The following is a 19,568-nucleotide window of genomic DNA, read 5'->3' on the forward strand; positions in this document are numbered from 1 at the left end:
AATGAACGAAAAAACAAAAACTAAAATTTTAAATCATTTTCGTTAACTGAAATAAAAATTAAAATAAAAACAAAAGTTATTTAAAATAGAGAAGCAGTGAACTGATAATACTGTGCATGCGTGAATCAGCAGATAGTTAACCGAACACAAACACTACATGACAGCTTACTGTGACTGAACTAAAGAACAACTGCAGCACGGATAAACTGGGAGCTTAAATAAGAGGATTAAATGAGTTTATTTCATAACAGAAATTCGAAATGGAATTTAAACAAGTGAGTTCAGGTGGGTTGCAGATCTTCACTGTAAGACACTTTCCAGATCATGATGATGTTTTAACTAACTAAAACGATAACTGCTGACTACATATTTTTGGTATGTTAAGTCCATGGGAAGATTGTAACAAAAGTGTCCGGTTCACGTTAAAGATCTGAACCTCCCATCACTACTGTGTATATAACCTCAGAAGCAGCCTTGCACACAGATTGTACTCAGGGCTGCTATCTTGTGGGCTGTAGTATTTCAATTTGAGGATGAGTATATGGTAGTGGCAGATGATAGTGGTAACGTGTGCTGTGAATACGGTTAAAAAAATTATCTTTGCTTGAGTTTTTATTACACAATATTTATTTTGCTGATTTTGAATCTTGCGCCTAATAAATATACTTATTTACAAAACAAAAACTAAAACTGTAACTAATAAAAACTTAGCAATTTCAAAATATAGATATAGAAACTAATAAAAACTAGTGAATTAAAACTAACTGAATCTGAATACAAAAAAAAAAAAGTTATACGATTATAATGTTGCAATGAACATTGTTGATTCTCACCTTGAAAAAACTATGTTTTTACAGCTGCAGATCCGGGTAAAGCATCATTTGCATAATTTTTTATTTCACCAAATCCAATGTTACCTTTATTAAAAAGCAACATGATCTGAAGATGAACAGCAGATACAAGTCTTAGTGAACTGACCAAACTATGTCCTTTATTAGAAAGACGGCGCAGTCCTCCAAGAGCGCTACAACTTGTTAGGATGTTACATGCCAAATATACAGTCTTACATAAAAGTGCAATGTCACAATGGATAAGCAGTATCTTTATTATTTGATCATTCTTACAACTTAATAAACAGAACAAAGTTAGTAATAATTTATTTACCATAACCCCTAGCCACTCTCTATGCTGAATCTGAAGTAAGAATGCCACGGCACAGAGGACGTTTGTATGAAGTTCCTCTAAAACAGTTTTTAAAGGCACTTTCACAAGTACATAGTACAGAGATGTGCATGGACACACTGATTAAACAGCAAATAAGAACAGAGATTCTGCTACGGTGTGTAGATCAGCGGGGAGAACATTTCTCAAGGCTTTAGCTGAGAGACAGACCATCTCAAACATCAACGTAACGTACATTCTTAAAATAAAGAAAATAAAAACACTTGCTTGTAATATAAATTGGTAATTAAAAGGCTTTTCGTATTGTATGTTCTTTATAACGTTGTTTAAAAACAGGCATTGCTTATATTTCTCGTAAGGTTAGGTACATTTTGGTTCAGAGATGGACAATTTTGTCATTATCCACACATTTAGCATATTCTACCTAAATATGAGTAAACTGTTGTGTAACTATCAGTGAATACAGTACACACATACATACACGCAGACACAGTAAGTTATTGTCATTATAATGTAAAAGATAATGCGAAATCCTAGATCTTTTATGTTGGAGTGAAAACACATTGTAGTTATATATATATATATATATATATATATATATATATATATATATATATATATATATACATACAGTATATAGTGTTCTTTGTCTTTGGATACCTTGAGTGGCTGACTAACTTAAAGGAACAGTTCTCCCAAAAATGACAAAAACTTTTCATTTTTCATCCTCAGGCCTTTAATTAGGTAGGTGAATAAAACCATGGTGCTCGGTTGTTTTATATACACAGTATATAATGGGAAGACGTAAGATTCTTATTTTTATTTTTGAAAGAGAATGTCTATACTCACTGGAAATCAAAACTGATATCCACCCTAATAACAATAGCAAGGCTTCTATGGAACAAAATCAGTGCCAAAAGTACTGAATTAAAATGCTTGTTGAGTAGCACAAACTGAACAAAACAATACACTGAATGAGACTGCTCTGAAGTGCTTGCATTTTAATGAATTGCCAGGGTTTGTATTTTTAGGTCCTGAAATTTAACATAGCTGTTTATTTAAGCTGTGAATATTTCAACTAAAAATATTTCAAACACATTTCCATACTTTTAAATTCAATAATTCATAATCAATTACCAGATTTTACTAACAAAATATTCAATACTGTTTAAAAATATGATGTATAATATTCAAAAGGCAATTTTCAGTTCATTATTTCAATTCAAAAATTTGCTTCCATAAATTCAGTGGTTCAAATTAGACTGTTAAATTTGACACTATATCCAGGAACTGCGGGGAAAGCGATGGATTGCAAATTGAAGATCTCCAGCAGCCTTTTCACCAGCAGGTTGAGTTGGAATCATTTAAGATTTTTAAACCAGTAAATAGGCGAGAAAAAACTAATAACGGCAAAAGCGTAGCATTTAATATTAATAACAGTGTCTTGGACATTTACTCAATCATTTTTATTATTTACAATGTCCAAGACACTGATATTAATATCAAACGCTATGCTTGTGCTGTTATTAGTTTTTTCAATCTTCAAAATGTAATTGAATATTATACATCGTATTTTTAAACAGTATTAAATATTTTGTAAGTGAAATCTGGAAATTGAATATGAATTATTAAATTTATAAGTATGGAAACGTGTTTGAAATATTTGTAGTTGAACTATTCACAGCTTAATTAAAATTTTATTTCTAAATGTTAAATTTTAGAACCTAAAAATACAAACCCTGGCAATTCATTAAAATGCAAGCACTTGTTAATTCAGTGTATTCTTTTTCTCAGTTTGTGCTATTCAGCAAGCTTTAATTCAGTACTTTTGGCATTAATTTTGTTCCATAGACTTCTTTATAACTTACAAATGGTTCCAATGCTTACCCCTGTGGGATGCTGCATTTTAAGACATGCTTTCACAAGTACCTGGGCGACCCTGAAGATGTGATTTAAGAAAAATGTGGCTAATAATAATTCCTTGCATATCACTTTGCTTCTCAATGTATCATTAGGAGTCATGCCTATTCCTTTAGTTTTGCCTGTTTATGTTTTATTGACCTTCAAAGTGGCAGGTTGGTCTTAGCCATTCATAAAATGGAAGTCAATGGGTGATTGACTTCAATTTTATGAATGATAAAAGACCACATTTACAGCTACAAATCTAATTTAAATGTTGACCATTTAAATGTGGTGATGCCATTGGCCTATGAACATGTCCTGCTTGTTGTCAAACTATTTCAATCAAGATGCAGTTCAATCCTAACTTAAAATTAAAATAGCTATAATAATATTATTTATCAATATGCAGACCTTTTTGGATTCTCAGAAGCTATAGAAATTAAAAACGTAAAAAAGGAAATACGTTAGGACGATTGTTATTGTTTACATCCCTCAAAACAGTTTATTAAAGAGTCACCTACATCTTAAAAGGCCTAAAGGTGAAAAAACGAACAGAAAATGTTTATTTTTGTGTGAACTATCCCTTTAATTTGAGCACCGTGCTGTATGTGACATTATTACAAAGGGTTCAATGAAACAGCACTATTTCGTGAAAGCACTGCAGTAACAGTCTCTGAGTCCATGGCTATTGGCATCATTCCCTTGTTTGGAGAAACAGCAAGAAATATTGCCTCGAAAGTTTCTAGAAAAGTACTTGCATATGACAACTACAAGGATTATCGTTCATGCTTATAGGACAGAACTGAGCCGAGCGTTTTAGACAGCTAAGCAGACAAGGAAAAGATCCTCAAAGCCTATCCGCATCAAACTCTAAGCAGCACTTGAAGAACTTGACTTTTTTGGCAGCTAGACTTTACTATTCACATATTACATCTAATTAAGCAGATAGATACTAAAAAAATATCGTTTATAGTGAGTGGATGTTCCAAACTGACAAGAAAGTACATAAAAAGAGAAATGAAATTTAAAAAGTGTACGTTTATATACACTATATATATATTTCTTTCATTCTAAATAAGAAAAACAAGCTCTTGAAATAAGTAAATGGCAGGGGAAAAAAAGTTCTTCAAAAGTAAGCAGATGTGGTTCTTTTACACAAACTCCCTGGGCGTTTATTCAAATATTACTATCAAAAATATAATATTCAAACTAAAAGCCTCGCTGATACAACTTAACATCAACAGCCAATCAGGAAGGGCAGAAGATGTGACATCACATGCCCTTATATGGCAGTGTGCTTCCAAACCTCAGCAATCCACACATCCTCACTTCAAATAGTCCTGACGAATTAAACACTCTGAGATGTAAAGACACATTTCCCACAATCCTAATGCTGTAAACAGAGAAACCAAAGACCCTGCTTAGTTTCCGTAATTATTATTATTATTCACATTTAGCAGTGTTTCTAGTGGATGCAAACTACTGATATACAGAAAGTCACCTTGAAAGGGATAGTTCACAGAGAAATGAAAATTCTGTCATCATTTACTCAAGAGGTTCAAAGCCTGTTTGAGTTTCTTTCTTCGCACAAAAGAATAGATTATGAAAAATCTCGGAAACCAGTAGCCATTGAAATCCTACACCGTAAAAAAAAATCTGTAATTTTGCGGTTTATTTGCGGAAAAAAAGTCAAATAACGGCTGTTAAATTACAGAAATTTACTGTAAAATAACAGGTTAAATTAAATTAATGTCTGTTATTTTATAATAAATTTCTGTAATTTAAAAGCTGTTAATTTAAGCTAAATAATGTCAATAAACTGTAAAATTACAGATTTTTTACAGTGTACTGGTTTCCAACATACTTCAAAATATATTATTTTGAGCAAGAAACTCAAAGTGGTTTCTTCAGTAAATAATGACTGAAATTTAATCTTTGGGTGAACAACCCTGCTAACAACAAAGGAAGCTGTGGTGAATTTGTTGCTTTCTTTAAAATCATCCTTAATCACTAGACAGAGGGTATTAAAGTGTCGGATAAGCATGCAAACGTTTTTGGATACACATACAGTACATTGCTTCATTAAGTTGCAGGTGTCTCTAAAATATCCACTTGAGCACAGAAACTGAGACAATCGAACTCTCTGAGATAGCAAACAGCAGTTTAACTAACTCTACCCTTCCTCTGAATCATGCTTATTGGCCGACGTTATTCTAAGTTTATTAATAATCCCTATAATAGTGTTGGAATATTACACACACTACATTCAAAACTACGGTTCACCCAAAAATGAAAACTGTTTATTCAACCTTCACTTGTTTTAAGCTTGCATGAGTTTGTTTCTTCTGCTAAGCACAGATAATAGTTTCCAAGATAAAGAAAAGTCTTACTATTTACTCTCCTTTGAGTGGTTGAATGGGTTTTTTCTACTGATCTGAATAGAAGAATTTTTGATGAAAGCTAAAAACCGGTAACCATCGACTTCCATAGTAAAAATAAAAATAACTAGATGGAAGTCAATGGCTACCGGAGTTACATTTCTTCTTTTTTGTTGAACAGAAGAAGGTCAAACAGGTTTGTAATAAGTGAAGAATGAGTAAATGATGACAGATTATTTCCTTTTTGGGTTAACTATTACTTTAAGTAGCCAAAGAACTGTCTTTGAATCCCCATTGACTTCTACAGCATTCTTATGGAATTTCAAGAGCATTCTTCAAAATATCTTCTTTTGCGTTCAGCGGAAGAAGAAACCTAAATCATACAGGTTTGAAAGACGAGTAAATATTCATTTATGGGTGAACTATCCCCAAAAATGGCTGAACCACAGTACTTTAAATACCTATATTTGCTTAGTCTACTTTCCAAATCGAATGAAATGTCGCAGAATGAAGAAATGACTCTGGCTCTGACTGCAGTGGTCCAAATCTCACGATTTCTCCTCTCCGTCCCTGAAAAATCCTCACATGGTGCAGGATTTGTCCAATGGATCCTGTGGCGGAGCTGCCGGATGCTGCGCCGCTCCAGTTTTGGGCACCGGCACCATGGGTTTGGGCCTCAGGGTGGGCGGTTTGAGCTGTACCCCCATACGAGGCGCCACCGCAGGCTTGAAGGTGCTCATGGTGTCGCTGGAGGAGCTGGTGCTGCGGCGCATGTGTAGCTCAGTGCCAGCAGGCCGCAGCAGGAGGCCGTGGAGTTGGCTGAGGGACTCAGTGGAGCTGGCCGGGGTGGGAGCGTTCTTCATCTGCTCCAGGGTGTCCAGCACCACGTCTGGGGCGTGTTTGGCAGAGCTCTGGCGCTCCAGTTCCTTCAGCTCATTCAGAGCAGTGTTCATCGTCTCCTCTATGTCCTGCAACCCAGAGAATGGATGTTAGAGTGAAAAATCCTTTTGTTTTGAAGCAGTAGTTTTGGAGCGCATATCAAATTGACAGGGTCATGTTTTCAAATGGGAATTTGTTATGTCATAAGTGTTTCGAAACATTTAGAAAATTGAATGGTTATCCACTTGAGAGCTGTAATACCTGCAATGCCATGAAATACACATTAATATTGCAGGTTCATTCAGATCGCCCCCTAGTGGGAAATCACCGAACAGTTTTTGTCAAGTTCAGATCAGTTTTACAAGTTTGCAGACATTTGTAAAATGAATTTAGATGATGAGCTAAGTTCATATATAGGTTCAACTTTCAATTTCAGTTTTCTAACAGTAATCATGCGACTTGGCAATACAAGCAGACAATACAATGCTAGGAAGGCTGAATTAAATGTACAGCACTTTCAATATGAAATGAGCAGACTGTTAGTATTAAAGATGATTTTAAGTTAAACAATGAGTATTAGAGAAACTGTAAATGTTGTAAAGCTAGTGGGGTCATATTTGTTTTAGAATAATTTTGCCTTTTTTATATTTGAAATTATTAATATTGCATATTAATATGAATTGAATATGCCTTATTCATGAAGCACAAGCAGAATAAATTTGTTTGTAAACCTATTTGTACTGCAAGATATATACAACACTTTTCCAATATCCCGGTTTGCTTTTTGTTGAGTTTAAGGGGCCAGTAAACGTTTTCTTAAACAATTGTTTTAGATTGTTTTTCTCTTAAAATAATTACTTAAGAAGCAGCTCTAATTTTAAGATAAAGATTTTGTTTAATCAACAACAACAACAACAACAATAATAATAATAATAATAATAATAATTATAATAACAAAATGTTAAAAAACAGTATGATAAAATAATATATAGTTGTGGATGTTTTTTTTACAACAAATATAAATGTCTTTAATTACTATTTATTCACATAAAAGCCCTCATGAAACTATATTTTTTTACACACACTCACACACACACCCACACACACACACCCACACCCACACACACACACACACACACACACAAACATAAATACAGTTGATTTGACATTTTCCTTCAGCCTAGTTCCTTTTCAGGGTCGCCACAAAGGAATGAACCAACAACTATTCTGGTATATGCCCTTCCAGCCAAAACCCAGTACGTGGAAACACCCATACACTCACACACATACATACACTATGGCCAGGGCTTGACATTAACTTTTTTGATCACCAGCCACTCTGCATCTTTACTAGCCACAATTTTGTTGTTGGGAAAATATATTCATTCACTTATTTTCTTGCCAGCTTAGTCCCTTTAATAATCCGAGGTCGCCACACCGGAATGAACCAACTTATCCAGCAAGTTTTTACGCAGCGGATGCCCTTCCAGCCACAACCCATCGCTGGGAAACATACACACGCACACTCATACACTACGGACAATTTAGCCAACCCAATTCACCTGTACCGCATGTCTTTGGACTGTGGGGGAAACCGGAGCACCCGGAGGAAACCCACACGAACGCAGGGAGAACATGCCAACTGAGCCAAGGTTCGAACCAGCGACCCAGTAACCTTCTTGCTGTGAGGCAACAGCACTACCTATTGAGCAACTGCATCGCCCCCGAAAATAAATTTTAGATGTTTAAATTTGACTTTGGCATGTTAAAATTACTTGATTTAGATGTTTTGTTGTGTCTACATGCCGCTTTATTTATTTCACTGTGTGTTGTGTATGAGCTTGCTCAATGAGCATGAGCAAATGGATTCTGTCACAATGCAATCAGTTTTTATTTCACATGACTTTTTATGGCTTAAAATTAAGGATTTACCAAATTGATCTCTGACCACACCAAACATAAATGACTATTTTATAGCCACATATTTTAAATAATGTGTCAAAACAAGCTAAATTTAGATCAACAAAACGTTTCTTTAAAAAAAAAAAAAATTGACATTTAAAAAAGAATTATTGTCATCTAAAATATACACTGTAATCTGTCCTGGCTAAAGATCCCAGACCACCAGTTAACTACACATAAATGGGGAGTTAATCTCATATTAAAGCAATGTTATTCTAAAATAAATAATAATTAAACCATATTAACAAAAATAACTGTAAGCCAAAAAAAAGCAGGTGAAAAGACATACCGTGTGTGATGATGAAAGGATGATCACACGCACACGGTTCATGTCAGGCCTGTTAATAATCTGTTAAAACAACAATTAAAGTGAAAGCAGCGACTGCTATATATGTTTTTTATTTTAAATATTGAGCTCTTGAAAGCAGCAGGACTGTGGGTGCATGATCATTGCTTTTTGTCCAGTCTATTTCAAAGAAAACCGATGCCACTAGTTGTGTTTCCACTAGTAAACAGGAGCTTGCATGCTTTTTTAACAGTCGTGTGCATCACATCACCTGTGCCCGGAAGTGATCATCCTCTCATTTGGTATACACCTGCTTTATTTTGCTCACGCGAACAGTTATTTTTGTTAGTCATGCTGCTTCTCGATTCTAAGGTCACATTTGCACAAATATAGGGCCATCCTTATCGTCGAACCCTGCTTTTAAGAAAACTACAATTTGTAAATTATTTTCAACCAGCCAAATTGGCTAGTGGGAGTGTCTGTCTAACCTGCCACAGCTGAAATGTACCTGCATTTGGCGAGTTGGTGGATGTTAATGTCAAGCCCTGACTACAGCCATATTACAGTAGTTCATTCAATTCACTTATAGTGCATGTTTTTGGACTGTGGTGGAAACCGGAGCACACGGAGGAAACCCAAGCCAACACAGGAAGAACATGCAAACTCCAAATAGAAATGCCACCTGGCTTAGCCGGGACTCGAATCAGCGACCTTCTTGCTGTGAGGTGACAGTGCTAACCACTGAGCCACCATGCCGTCTCCATAACTTAAAAAGTGTAATCAAAAGTAATCAAATGTCATTTAAGAAAATCCCCTTAAACTAAATGTTGACTAATTAACCAAGTAGTCTCTGCCTGTGCTTCATTAATGAGGCCCAGTGTGTGAGTATGTGTGTGTGTTGCAGATGTTATTAGTCATTAGTACCAGGAGGCAGTAACTGACTATGTTACAGGGCAGGGCCTGCAGCGCATGGTGTGAGTGGCGTCGTCGCTCGCCTCCCGCTGACCTGTGCGATGCTCTCGGGGTCCAGACTCTTGACATGAGGCTCGTTGAAGCTGCTGTACTGTCCTGAAGAGGTGGACCGGCGGATGGGTGGACTCTCCATCTTCTTAATGGACTCGTGGCGGCTGATGTTGGTCAGGCTGCCATGGCCTGTTCGCCGTCGTCTCTCTGGACTGTCCATGGGCATGTGTCCTCGGCCCCTCAGCATGTCCCGCGGGCTGTAGTGGCCCATCACCGGAGAGCCCAGATCTGGGTTGGTATGGCTGCTGTGATGAGATGGGTGGACGAGGCAGTGGGTGTCAGTTGGGCGAGCCGGAGGTCTGCGGGTTGGAGGGTCACTTCTCTTTCTGTGCCTGGTAAATGGAGAGAAATATGTAAGGAGTAATTCAACAGCCATCTCATCCTGTTCAACAGGGTCATGTGATTGGAGAGTGATTTGGGTGTAAAGCAATATGACGTTTTCAGTTGAAGTCAAAATTATTAACCATCCTGTTAATTTTGTTTTCTTTTTCAAATATTTCCCATATGATGTTTAACAGAGCAAGGAATTAACACAGTATTTCCTATAATATAGTTTTTTTCTTTGGCTAGAATTAAAGAAGTTTTCTTTAAAAAAAAAAAAAAACATTTTAGGGTCAATATTATGGCCCATTTCCACTGAGTGGTACGGTTTGGATCGGTTCGATATGCGTTTATGGCCGTTTCCACTGTTAAAAGGTACCTAAAAGTGAATCGTACCGTACCACTTTTTGGGTACCCTTTGCAAAAGGTACCTAGCACAGCAAAAGGGTGCCAAAAGGCGGAGCTAGAGGCGCAGCTGAACACTATTGGTTTACAGAGAAACGTCACTAGCGCATACACAAACGGGAAATGAAAATAAAGGAAGCGCCATTATTAAATACACAGCCGAGTCATTACACCATAATAATATATACATATAATAATGAGCCATGGTTGAATCGAGCTTAGACAAACTTTGCCGTTGTCTTGAAGTACAGTCACAAAGCCAAGAAGAACAAAATCTGCCGGGTGCTGTTTTTGTTTTTGGAGGCCGTTTAAAAGTGCGAGCGGTTTCATTTTCTCCAGGGAGCTCGCGATCTCTCATGTGAACGTCTATATTTGAAATAGCGAACTTCTTGAGCTGTTGATAATAATGAGCGTGTGATTATTGAAGTTCATTTGGCAGCATCAGCATGCTTTAACCTTCAGTGCTGATACATAAGGCTCTACACTACAGAATGTCTGTGGTAAGACTTACAGGCTGACAAGAAACAGCTTAGCAGGAGTCATAATGATGAATTATGGCTGAGAATATGACAGGATTAACTGCAAGAGCTACTCAGATGATGCCTGGTGCCAGGAAAACAAAGAGGTTTTTAAAGTGAAAGTGTCAAAATTTTGGCATATACAGTAGTCCATCCATTTAGTCTATATACGTCATGTAAAAGTCAGAATGTGTTTTTAGAGATAACAGTATCAGTAAAAAGCATCTAACTTACAGTTTTTCTCAATTGCTGAAACACTAAAACCCTTTGAATTAAGTTCTCAGTTTCCTGACCTCATTTAGCTAATTGTGCAGTCTGTTGTCAATACCAGGGGTGTCCCTGCAGCTTTTAGCTCCAACTTGCCTCAACTCACCTGCAAGCATGTTTCTAGAAAGGCTGATAAGAGTTTGATTAGCTAGCCCTGGTGTTTCTGATTGTGGTCGGAACCAAACTTTGCAGGACACTGGCCCTCCAGGGCCGAGTTTGGGCACCGCTGCCTTAAACCATTCAACATGGTAAAACACAATGTGCAGATCTGACTTAAACTTTTCAGCAAAACTTTAAACACATTCTCATTCACAAAACACATTCTACACTCTAATGCACATGTCATCCAAGCTGGTAAACACAAGTAGCAACAATCAAATACAAACAGAGAAAATATGTCATTGATTAAACACAACCACTCAAAAGTGACGTCACGTTATTCAAATGATGTGACAACCGATATAAGCAAACAGGTTGTTGAAGGTTGGAAGGAGAGTGTGTAAGCACGATTAGAAGAAACAATGTCAGAGGACGAGTGCAATGGGCAGTTTTTCACTATACGACAGACTGTCCTCTTAAACCACCAAAACCAGCAAGCGTGCCACACACAAATAAACACAAACACATACAGGTATTCGTGGTTTATTCCATATCATTACACAAAAGACTGTCCAGGTAAACCACTAAAACCAGCACACACACAGAGGGTTGTTTCTGTGAATTGTGGGGACATTACATAGGTTTCCATTGTTTTTATACTGTAAAAACTGCACTCAAAAATGATGCTTGCAGAAACAACGTACATAAGTCAAGCTGAAACAACACAACTCTTGAGGTTTTTTGTAAAAACTTAATTATATTGCAACCCAGGCTCATTCTGAAAGCGTAGTCCCGTGAATGTTTCTGGAGATCGCGAAATATGTCCTGGAGGTGCGTATTTGAGCAGTTTTGGTTTTCGCGAATCCGCTAGAGGCAGATGTGTGCGCTTTTTCACATCTTAAATGTCTCTCCCGAGTGCCGTTCGTACCCACGCTGTTCTCGCATAAAGCCACCAGAGGCCACTGTCTTACGACCGCCTCTCTGACTGGATGAATGACCGGCCACCCTCCTCCTTCCCCAGACCCAACATCAGAATTATAAATTTGCAATGACGAAATTACATTCTAACAAGAGGTAACAAGTGCTGGTGAAGATTAAAGATACAGATGAGGTTTGCACTGACTGTAGGCTATGTTGCGTGTTGTTTTTGAACTTAAATAAGGACCCTCCTCCTTCCCTGGACCCAACCAATTTTACCGATTAACCCACTTACCCGCCTACTTTCCTAAACCCAACCAACAATTTACAAAAGCCATCCAGCCCTCGTCGGAATTTTACCATGTTTTTGGATTTTACCACATTCTCACCCTGTTATGAACTTGTTCTAGGGATGCTCAAAATAATCGATTAACCGTTAACCGAAAGGGTGTGTTTGTGACCGATTAATGCTATCAATTAAACGATTAAAATTATTATTTTATATATTTTTAGTTTGGCTGCATAAGTGGCCGATTGAATGCGCCTTTGCGTTAAGAGGGGTATCTTTTGCACGCGGCTCATCCCAGAGCAGTAGTTTGTGTTGTCAAGACAACTAAAAAGAACTTTTAAAGAGCTTGGTTTCCGATACATTCATTCTTCCATGGCGGGGACCAAAATGCATTCATCAACAACTACATTACCCATTCAAAACATTCAGTTATTGCTGTTGTTTTTAATAGCGGATTATAATCGCATCAAAACGTAATAAAAGGTAAGTGGATTATAACAGCACAAACTTTTCTGTAACCGTATAGTGCTGTGCGCTCTCTGTTTAATCCTTTGGCGTTACGCACTGACAGACTAACTGACAGGTGCGCGATGCGTGAGGCCAGCAAACACGCAGAAGCTTTCAGTTAAGATGAACACAGTTTCTATAGTTATACTTTCTTTATAGATAAAGTATAACTCTGTATATAATCACTGTATCTTGCTTGAGTTTATAGCCGTTTCGCTTTACTTCAGGACGCATTATTGCCACTCTGAAGGTCTAATCGCTGTTTTAAGTTATCCAGAGCTGTATGAATGTACAAATATTAAATATCATAATATTATTAAATATTACAATTTTAACAACATATACAGCAACACTTTTTCACAATCGATACCCAGCTGATTCAGTCGTTTCATAAGAGGACCGCGCTTCTTCTCTTCTTTTTTCCTTGTCAACATAAAGGCAGTGAGGTGCGCCTCGCGTTTTTGGAATGAAAAAAGCACGTTAGCTGTGGTCGGCCACTTGTTCACCTGCAAGACATACTTAACTTGCGGGACGATAACGTATAACCCGTGCCTACAGGCACATTTGCCAAAGAAGCAAAATGGAAGAAGAATATTGCTGTTTAACAGACGCGTTGATGCCAAAAAAAAAGCGCTGATATTGACCTGGATCTGCATCATAAACGCAACAAATAGGCTTAAACTTTTATTTTATAGCATATAAAGCATGTATGCACATTAATGCAATATCATATTTAAACAACACAACTGTTTACAAAAAGTCAACATGTTGTCTTTTCATCACGCAGCGCGCGCACTTGAGCCGCGATGGAGAGAAAGGAAACCATAGCAAGACATAATCTTTAAAATAATGATTTCTATTAAAAATGTAAAAGGTTTTGTGATTATAATAATAACAGCGGGGCATTAAATAAATGCATATTTTCCGTGGAGCGAGCGATTTGAGGAAGTCTGCGATTTTATTTGATGGAAGACAAAAATATGATTGGAAAAAAGCAGCCTATGCCGGTTATTAAAAAGAATCAGTCAGTGTTTTCGATTTGTTATAAAAATTAATTATTTAAGTGAAAATAATCTAGGGCAGTCCTATTTGTTTTATTCATTTTATTTAGCTTATTCTGTTCTTCTGTGCTAAACACTGCAGGTGCGTGAAAATGCTCTGTTGTATTGTTGTATTATTAATATGCTAGCATATAAAAATAAATCAGTATTTTAAAATGCAATATTTAATGTGTCAGACACAAAATAGACATGTCAATTTGTTTAATATAAAATTAATAGTAATCTGACGAGTTAACCGTTAATAACCGATTAATGAGCGGCAGTTGTCGGTTAGCAAAATTAACCGAAATGAGCATCCCTAACTTGTTCACTTTATTTTTTGTATACCTAATTTTCCTAATTTGTATTTCCTATTTTTCTAACCTAATTTCTTTAACCACGTCGTCGTGTTAAGCTCCTCTCTGCGTCTCAAGTCCGCTGACGAGCTAACTGGACAAACTGGTTGTGGCGGAAGAGCCCTCCACACAAAGATAAGCGGTCAGCCGGTAAGCGCTAAAAGGAACGGCGTCATACCACCCTGTAGCATTCGCTTAAAAATGAAATGCAGCCATACGTACCACTGGCTACATAATTCGCGGTCTCCGGAAACGTCCGCGGGACTCGGTTTTTAGAATGAGCATGGGTTGTTATTTTTTTGTTCAGTCCACCGACTTTAAAAAAAAAACTAATCAATTAACTTTAAGTTTCTTCATGCTGTCCCAACACAAATCGATAGTGTGGAACCCAGCATTTTTTAATCGTCCTACCCCAGCCGACCCCTAAACCCAACCCTCACAAAATATGTGTACAGTTTTACCTTCAGAAAAAAAACATCATTCAGTTGGATTTATAAGCTCATGTTCATCAGCAATGTCCTCATAATTCACCACCTTCTTGTAATACATGTGTCATACCCATGTAGTTATACAGATTTGCGTCCTGATATGCCACAAACACACACCCACACACATGAAACAACCTCATTTCAAATATTATTAAATACTAGTGTATATAATAGCTATAATCTCTAAATTTCAAATCTCTTAATTTTCCATCATTACCATGAGTTTCCTCTTAATGAGCTCTCACAATGCTTGTGCAATCGTTTTGACAGTGCGTGATGGATGGAAATCAGTAATGAGATGCTCATCTGCGAGATCATAAACTGCATAACCAACATAATGACTACAGTAAGACCAGAACTAAATTTGTGGCATCTACTCTCAAGCATTATCTGTCCAGCAGAGGGCAACCTGCACTACATTAAAACCAATGCAACTCATGCACTTCAGACAAAATGAAAGAGTCATGAAAACACAGAAATAAACTCTTATGACTCAAAATGATTCAAACTCATATTCACACATGATGTCATTTCTTTATCATTTATGAACTAACGCTTGACATCCCGATTTCTGGTGAAGTGAATGCAAACGTGGAGAGTTCATGCGTTTGAGCTGCTAGAAATAGTGCTGACATTCAAAGAGAACATTTGTGTTTAGAAATCAGCACTTGTGATTTGATGGCCAGAATGTCACTGGGTTTACAGTCGCAGAGGAAGCGATCCTCATCCGCGAGGAAGTATGTGTGATAAACGCACTTATAGATGGAGGAGAACGTCTAAATAAAGATAAATGCACTGAAAGATTTAAGAGGCAGGAAAAATAACCGCACGACAGGGAGAAGGAGAGGGAGAGAGAGAGATGGAGAAAGAGAATCAACAGAACAAAAATAAACCCACACCGCGACTTCAGGGTATTTCTTTCTTCGCTGTGTCTTGAGAGGTATTTGATCGTTTTCTATAAAGCTACTCAAGTAAAGTTTTGTTGGAAGTTTTGCCTCTTTGTCTCCAAGCAAATGCAAACTGCAGGAAACTTTACATTTTGCTTTACTACATTTACAATTTACTACATATACAATTGTTATTTTCTTTGTGAATTGAACAATTCACAGATTCAAAATGAGTCAAAAACGGGAGATCTTTAGCACTTAGGTTTAATTTGAGGGTTTATTATTATTATTATTATTTTATATTATTAATTTATTATAGTTATTTTGGTTAATAATAATAAAAATATTTAAGATTATAATGTATTGATAACAACAATAATACTATTATTAAAAGTAATAACATATCATATATATATATCAGTGCTGTCAATCGATTAAAAAAATTAACTAATTAATCGCACTTCTAAAAAAATTAATCGTGATTAATTGCGATTAATCGCATTTAAAAGACTGAAACTTGTAATTTTGGCTATTCGAGTGTAAAATTAATGTAAACGCAAGACAAATACTATTTAAATTCAAAATATAATTCATTATAAGAATTTTTGTTTACTTGTAACACAGATTTCTTCATGTAAACAACATACCCACAATAAACCATCAAGATCCTGGCTTGACAGCCATATTTATTACAGAAATAAAAACACAGGCATGTTAATGCCATTTGAATTTCAAAACAATCAATGACAATAAAAAAAAAAACTGATTTCCATGTTAGATTCTAAGTAGACTGCAAAAAAATGCCGAAATACAGGCATTGCAGATATGGAAAACTATAATAATAATAATAAAGTATTGAAAATCTGTGCATGCCCTTGAATATGTTTACCAACTCCTATTCTATAAAAGCACAAAAGACATATATAGGAAATAACGAAAGTTGACTAATTAAAAAACTACATTTTTTTATTTATTATTAAAATAAAATTATAATCCACACTGGAAATGTGGGTGCCTGTGTGTTTTGAGGGAGCCTAGAAAATAATGAGCATAACAAAAACTGCCTGCTGATGCACACAGTTAATGTTGATTAATAAAATAAAGATAAATAATAAAAGCAATGTATCAGAGACCCTTAAAAAGCATGTTTAACTCAACAATGAAATGTCAATCAAATGAACTTAAACAATTAAAAAATGCAACAAATATTTGTTTGGGCAGAACTACAAAACTAAATGTAAAAAAAGTTGCTTAAGTTGCACACTAGTTTGATCATGTATAAATATCATTATATTAACCATATTGTATAAATATTATTGTCACTATAAGCCTACATCATGCTGACGATCAAAAACACAATGTCATGATATCTCTTGCGCTTGTCTTCTGACTGAGTGCATCTTAAAATACATGAATGGCACCCTTCATAGAGCGTGAGAATCAGACATTCTCTATCATTTGTAAAATAAAGACTTGCAGGTTAAGGAAACAGCATTATAGGAGGAAGTTGCCGTGGCCGTGGTGCAGATTAAAAGTTTAAAAAAGTATATGTATATGGACAGATAGGTAACTAGATAGAATAGACAGGAATATATTGATCTGTGCCCCGCTGCAGAGTTCAGACGCAAAAGCCTGCTCTCCCGCGGGGCGGACCTGCGCGTGAGAAACAGGCGTGACTCTCTATTTTGACAAATACACAACTACGTTACACAGAGCCCAACATGGAAAATTGTGATTGGGTCAGCCCAATGTCAATAAAGAAAAGAACCAATGGGATTATGTCACCCGGCTCTGTCCGGAAAAGAAACATCTCACTTTCAGAGCGTGCATATATGTATATGAGCAATATCACATGAGTAGCAGTGCGATATGGCTGTATGTCAGCACTGGTGGGAGGCATGCCTTGGCATGAGTGCCTTAATGTCCACCCGTGCTAATATATAGCCATATTGCACTGCTACTAGTGTTTATAAAAAAGTGTTTATAAAAAAGAAAATCAAACACGAAGAGTCTAAAAACCCTTTTGTAAGAGGAACTACTTCCTACCGCCATTCATTTACATCTGCAGCTGACATCAGAACAGCAGAAGCCATTACTAATTCACCGTCACTTCAGAACTTTTCTTTACATCACTTTATTATTTGAATGATTCTCTAGCGTAATGTCTAAAGTTATGACAAAACGTGATTTTGCTCACATTTTAAGATTATAAGGCTGAACTTGACATGAAATGCCATCCATCAGTATTACAGTCTACAGTATTTCTCTGTTGCAATCGGGAGATCACAATAATTAACCCCGAAAAAAGCAGCACAATCCCTACCAGATTGCTGTTGTGTTTGCTATAAGGAAAAACGCTAAACACATGCGGGTATTTCTTCTTTCTTTCTGCCAACATAACACACATTCCTTATATGCCGGTCCCATCTCACAGTGAATACACTACAGTTATATAGTATAAGTAGAGCACTATAACATACAAAAAAAAAAAGAGAGATCGACTTAGAATGTCACTTACCTGCTTAATAATAATTTGATCATCTGTAATTAAAAATTACACTGTTTTAATCTTCTAGGGGCTTATTATGCGGTCCTGTAGCCATCTTGTGGATAGACAACATCAACCGTCTTTGGTCAGCTCAGTATGACAGGCTAATGGCTGCCCACACGATGCCAATCAGAAATGACACATTTTTACAAATAGACACTTTCTTAAATTATTAGCACTATATACTTTTTTTAGTCTGGAATGTATTTTAGATTGCAACTATGCAGTTTATTTATAAGGATAGTGCCTATTTTAAAATATTTATCATTTCTGAGAGACAGCGCATCAGCGGCCATTAGCCTGTCTTTGATCAAAAACTCTTGACGATGTTTGTCCACACGATGGCGACAGAGACCACATAATATCTCTAAGAGAAAACCAGCATAATTTTAAACTACAGCTGATCAAATCATTATTAAACAGATAAATGACTTTCTAAGTCGATCTCTCTCTTTGTATGTTGTAGTGCTGTGTATATATACCAATATTATGATCTCCCAATTGCATAAGAGAAATACTGGGAAATGTCTCTAGACTGATCACCCGTTCAGCCTTAATCTTAAAATTTGAGCAAAATCACCTGTTTTGTCATCACTTTAGACATTATGCTAGAGCAGTGGTTCTCAAACTGTGGTACGAGCTACCTTCTAGTGGTACGCGGAGGAATCAATTAAGTCATATGTACATGCTACATATATTTCAAAATTTATCAAAAATGATTTTTATATGAATATGATGACATATAGCGTATATTTATGAGGTCCAGACAACATTTTCAGGTATTGATGAATAGACTACTATATGTTAATACTTTACATTTAAGTACAGTAATTTCTTTTTACTTTTTAAGAACAGCAGCCTACCATTTTTCACTTTTAAAAGCACATTTTAACTAAAATGTTAATTTTTTTGTTTGATTGTTTGTTTACATATAAGCACAGTACAGTCCTAATGTTCAGACTATTTATAATGTTTAAAGTGGCTGACATTAATAAATATTCTTAATAATAGTAATTAATCTGTCATGTTTTTGAACTGTGCAGAGCTGTAGCTTAAACTGGTCTACTGCGCTACTGTATTTCAATACTGCACATTATGGTGACACTTGGAGTGTTTTTTTTTCAGAGGTGGTACTTTTGAGAACCACTGTGCTAGTTTGAGAACCACTGTGCTAGAGAATCATTCAAATACTAGCTCTAAAGTGACGTAAGTGAAGTAGCAACAGTTTCTGCTGTTCTGACGTCAGCTGCAGATGTGAATGAATGACGGAAGAAAGTAGCTCCTCATACAAAAAAATTTTTAGATTCTCCATA

General features: G+C 36.3%; 1 protein-coding gene across 7 annotated transcripts in view; it reads right to left on the reverse strand.

Annotated features, from left to right (window-relative positions):
* Positions 1-1,084: 1,084 nt before the first annotated feature.
* The window catches only part of srgap1a (SLIT-ROBO Rho GTPase activating protein 1a), a 197,388-nt gene continuing 178,904 nt past the window's right edge, over positions 1,085-19,568 (reverse strand). For 2 of the 7 annotated variants that reach the window (XM_087292999.1, XM_087292998.1), the window contains exons 21-22: positions 9,596-9,944; positions 1,085-6,430 (exon numbers count right to left, since the gene is read on the reverse strand). In XM_087292999.1, coding sequence (XP_087149125.1) covers positions 6,044-6,430; positions 9,596-9,944 — 736 coding nt within the window. In that variant the 3' untranslated portion in view covers positions 1,085-6,043. Of the gene's footprint in view, positions 6,431-9,513; positions 9,995-19,568 lie in introns of all 7 variants that reach the window. The other 5 variants (XM_087293002.1, XM_087293000.1, XM_087293003.1 and 2 more) reach the window with 3 other exon arrangements.

Source organism: Danio rerio, chromosome 18, assembly GCF_052040795.2.
Source record: "Danio rerio strain M-AB ecotype USA chromosome 18, GRCz13ab, whole genome shotgun sequence".
NCBI lineage: Eukaryota > Metazoa > Chordata > Actinopteri > Cypriniformes > Danionidae > Danio > Danio rerio.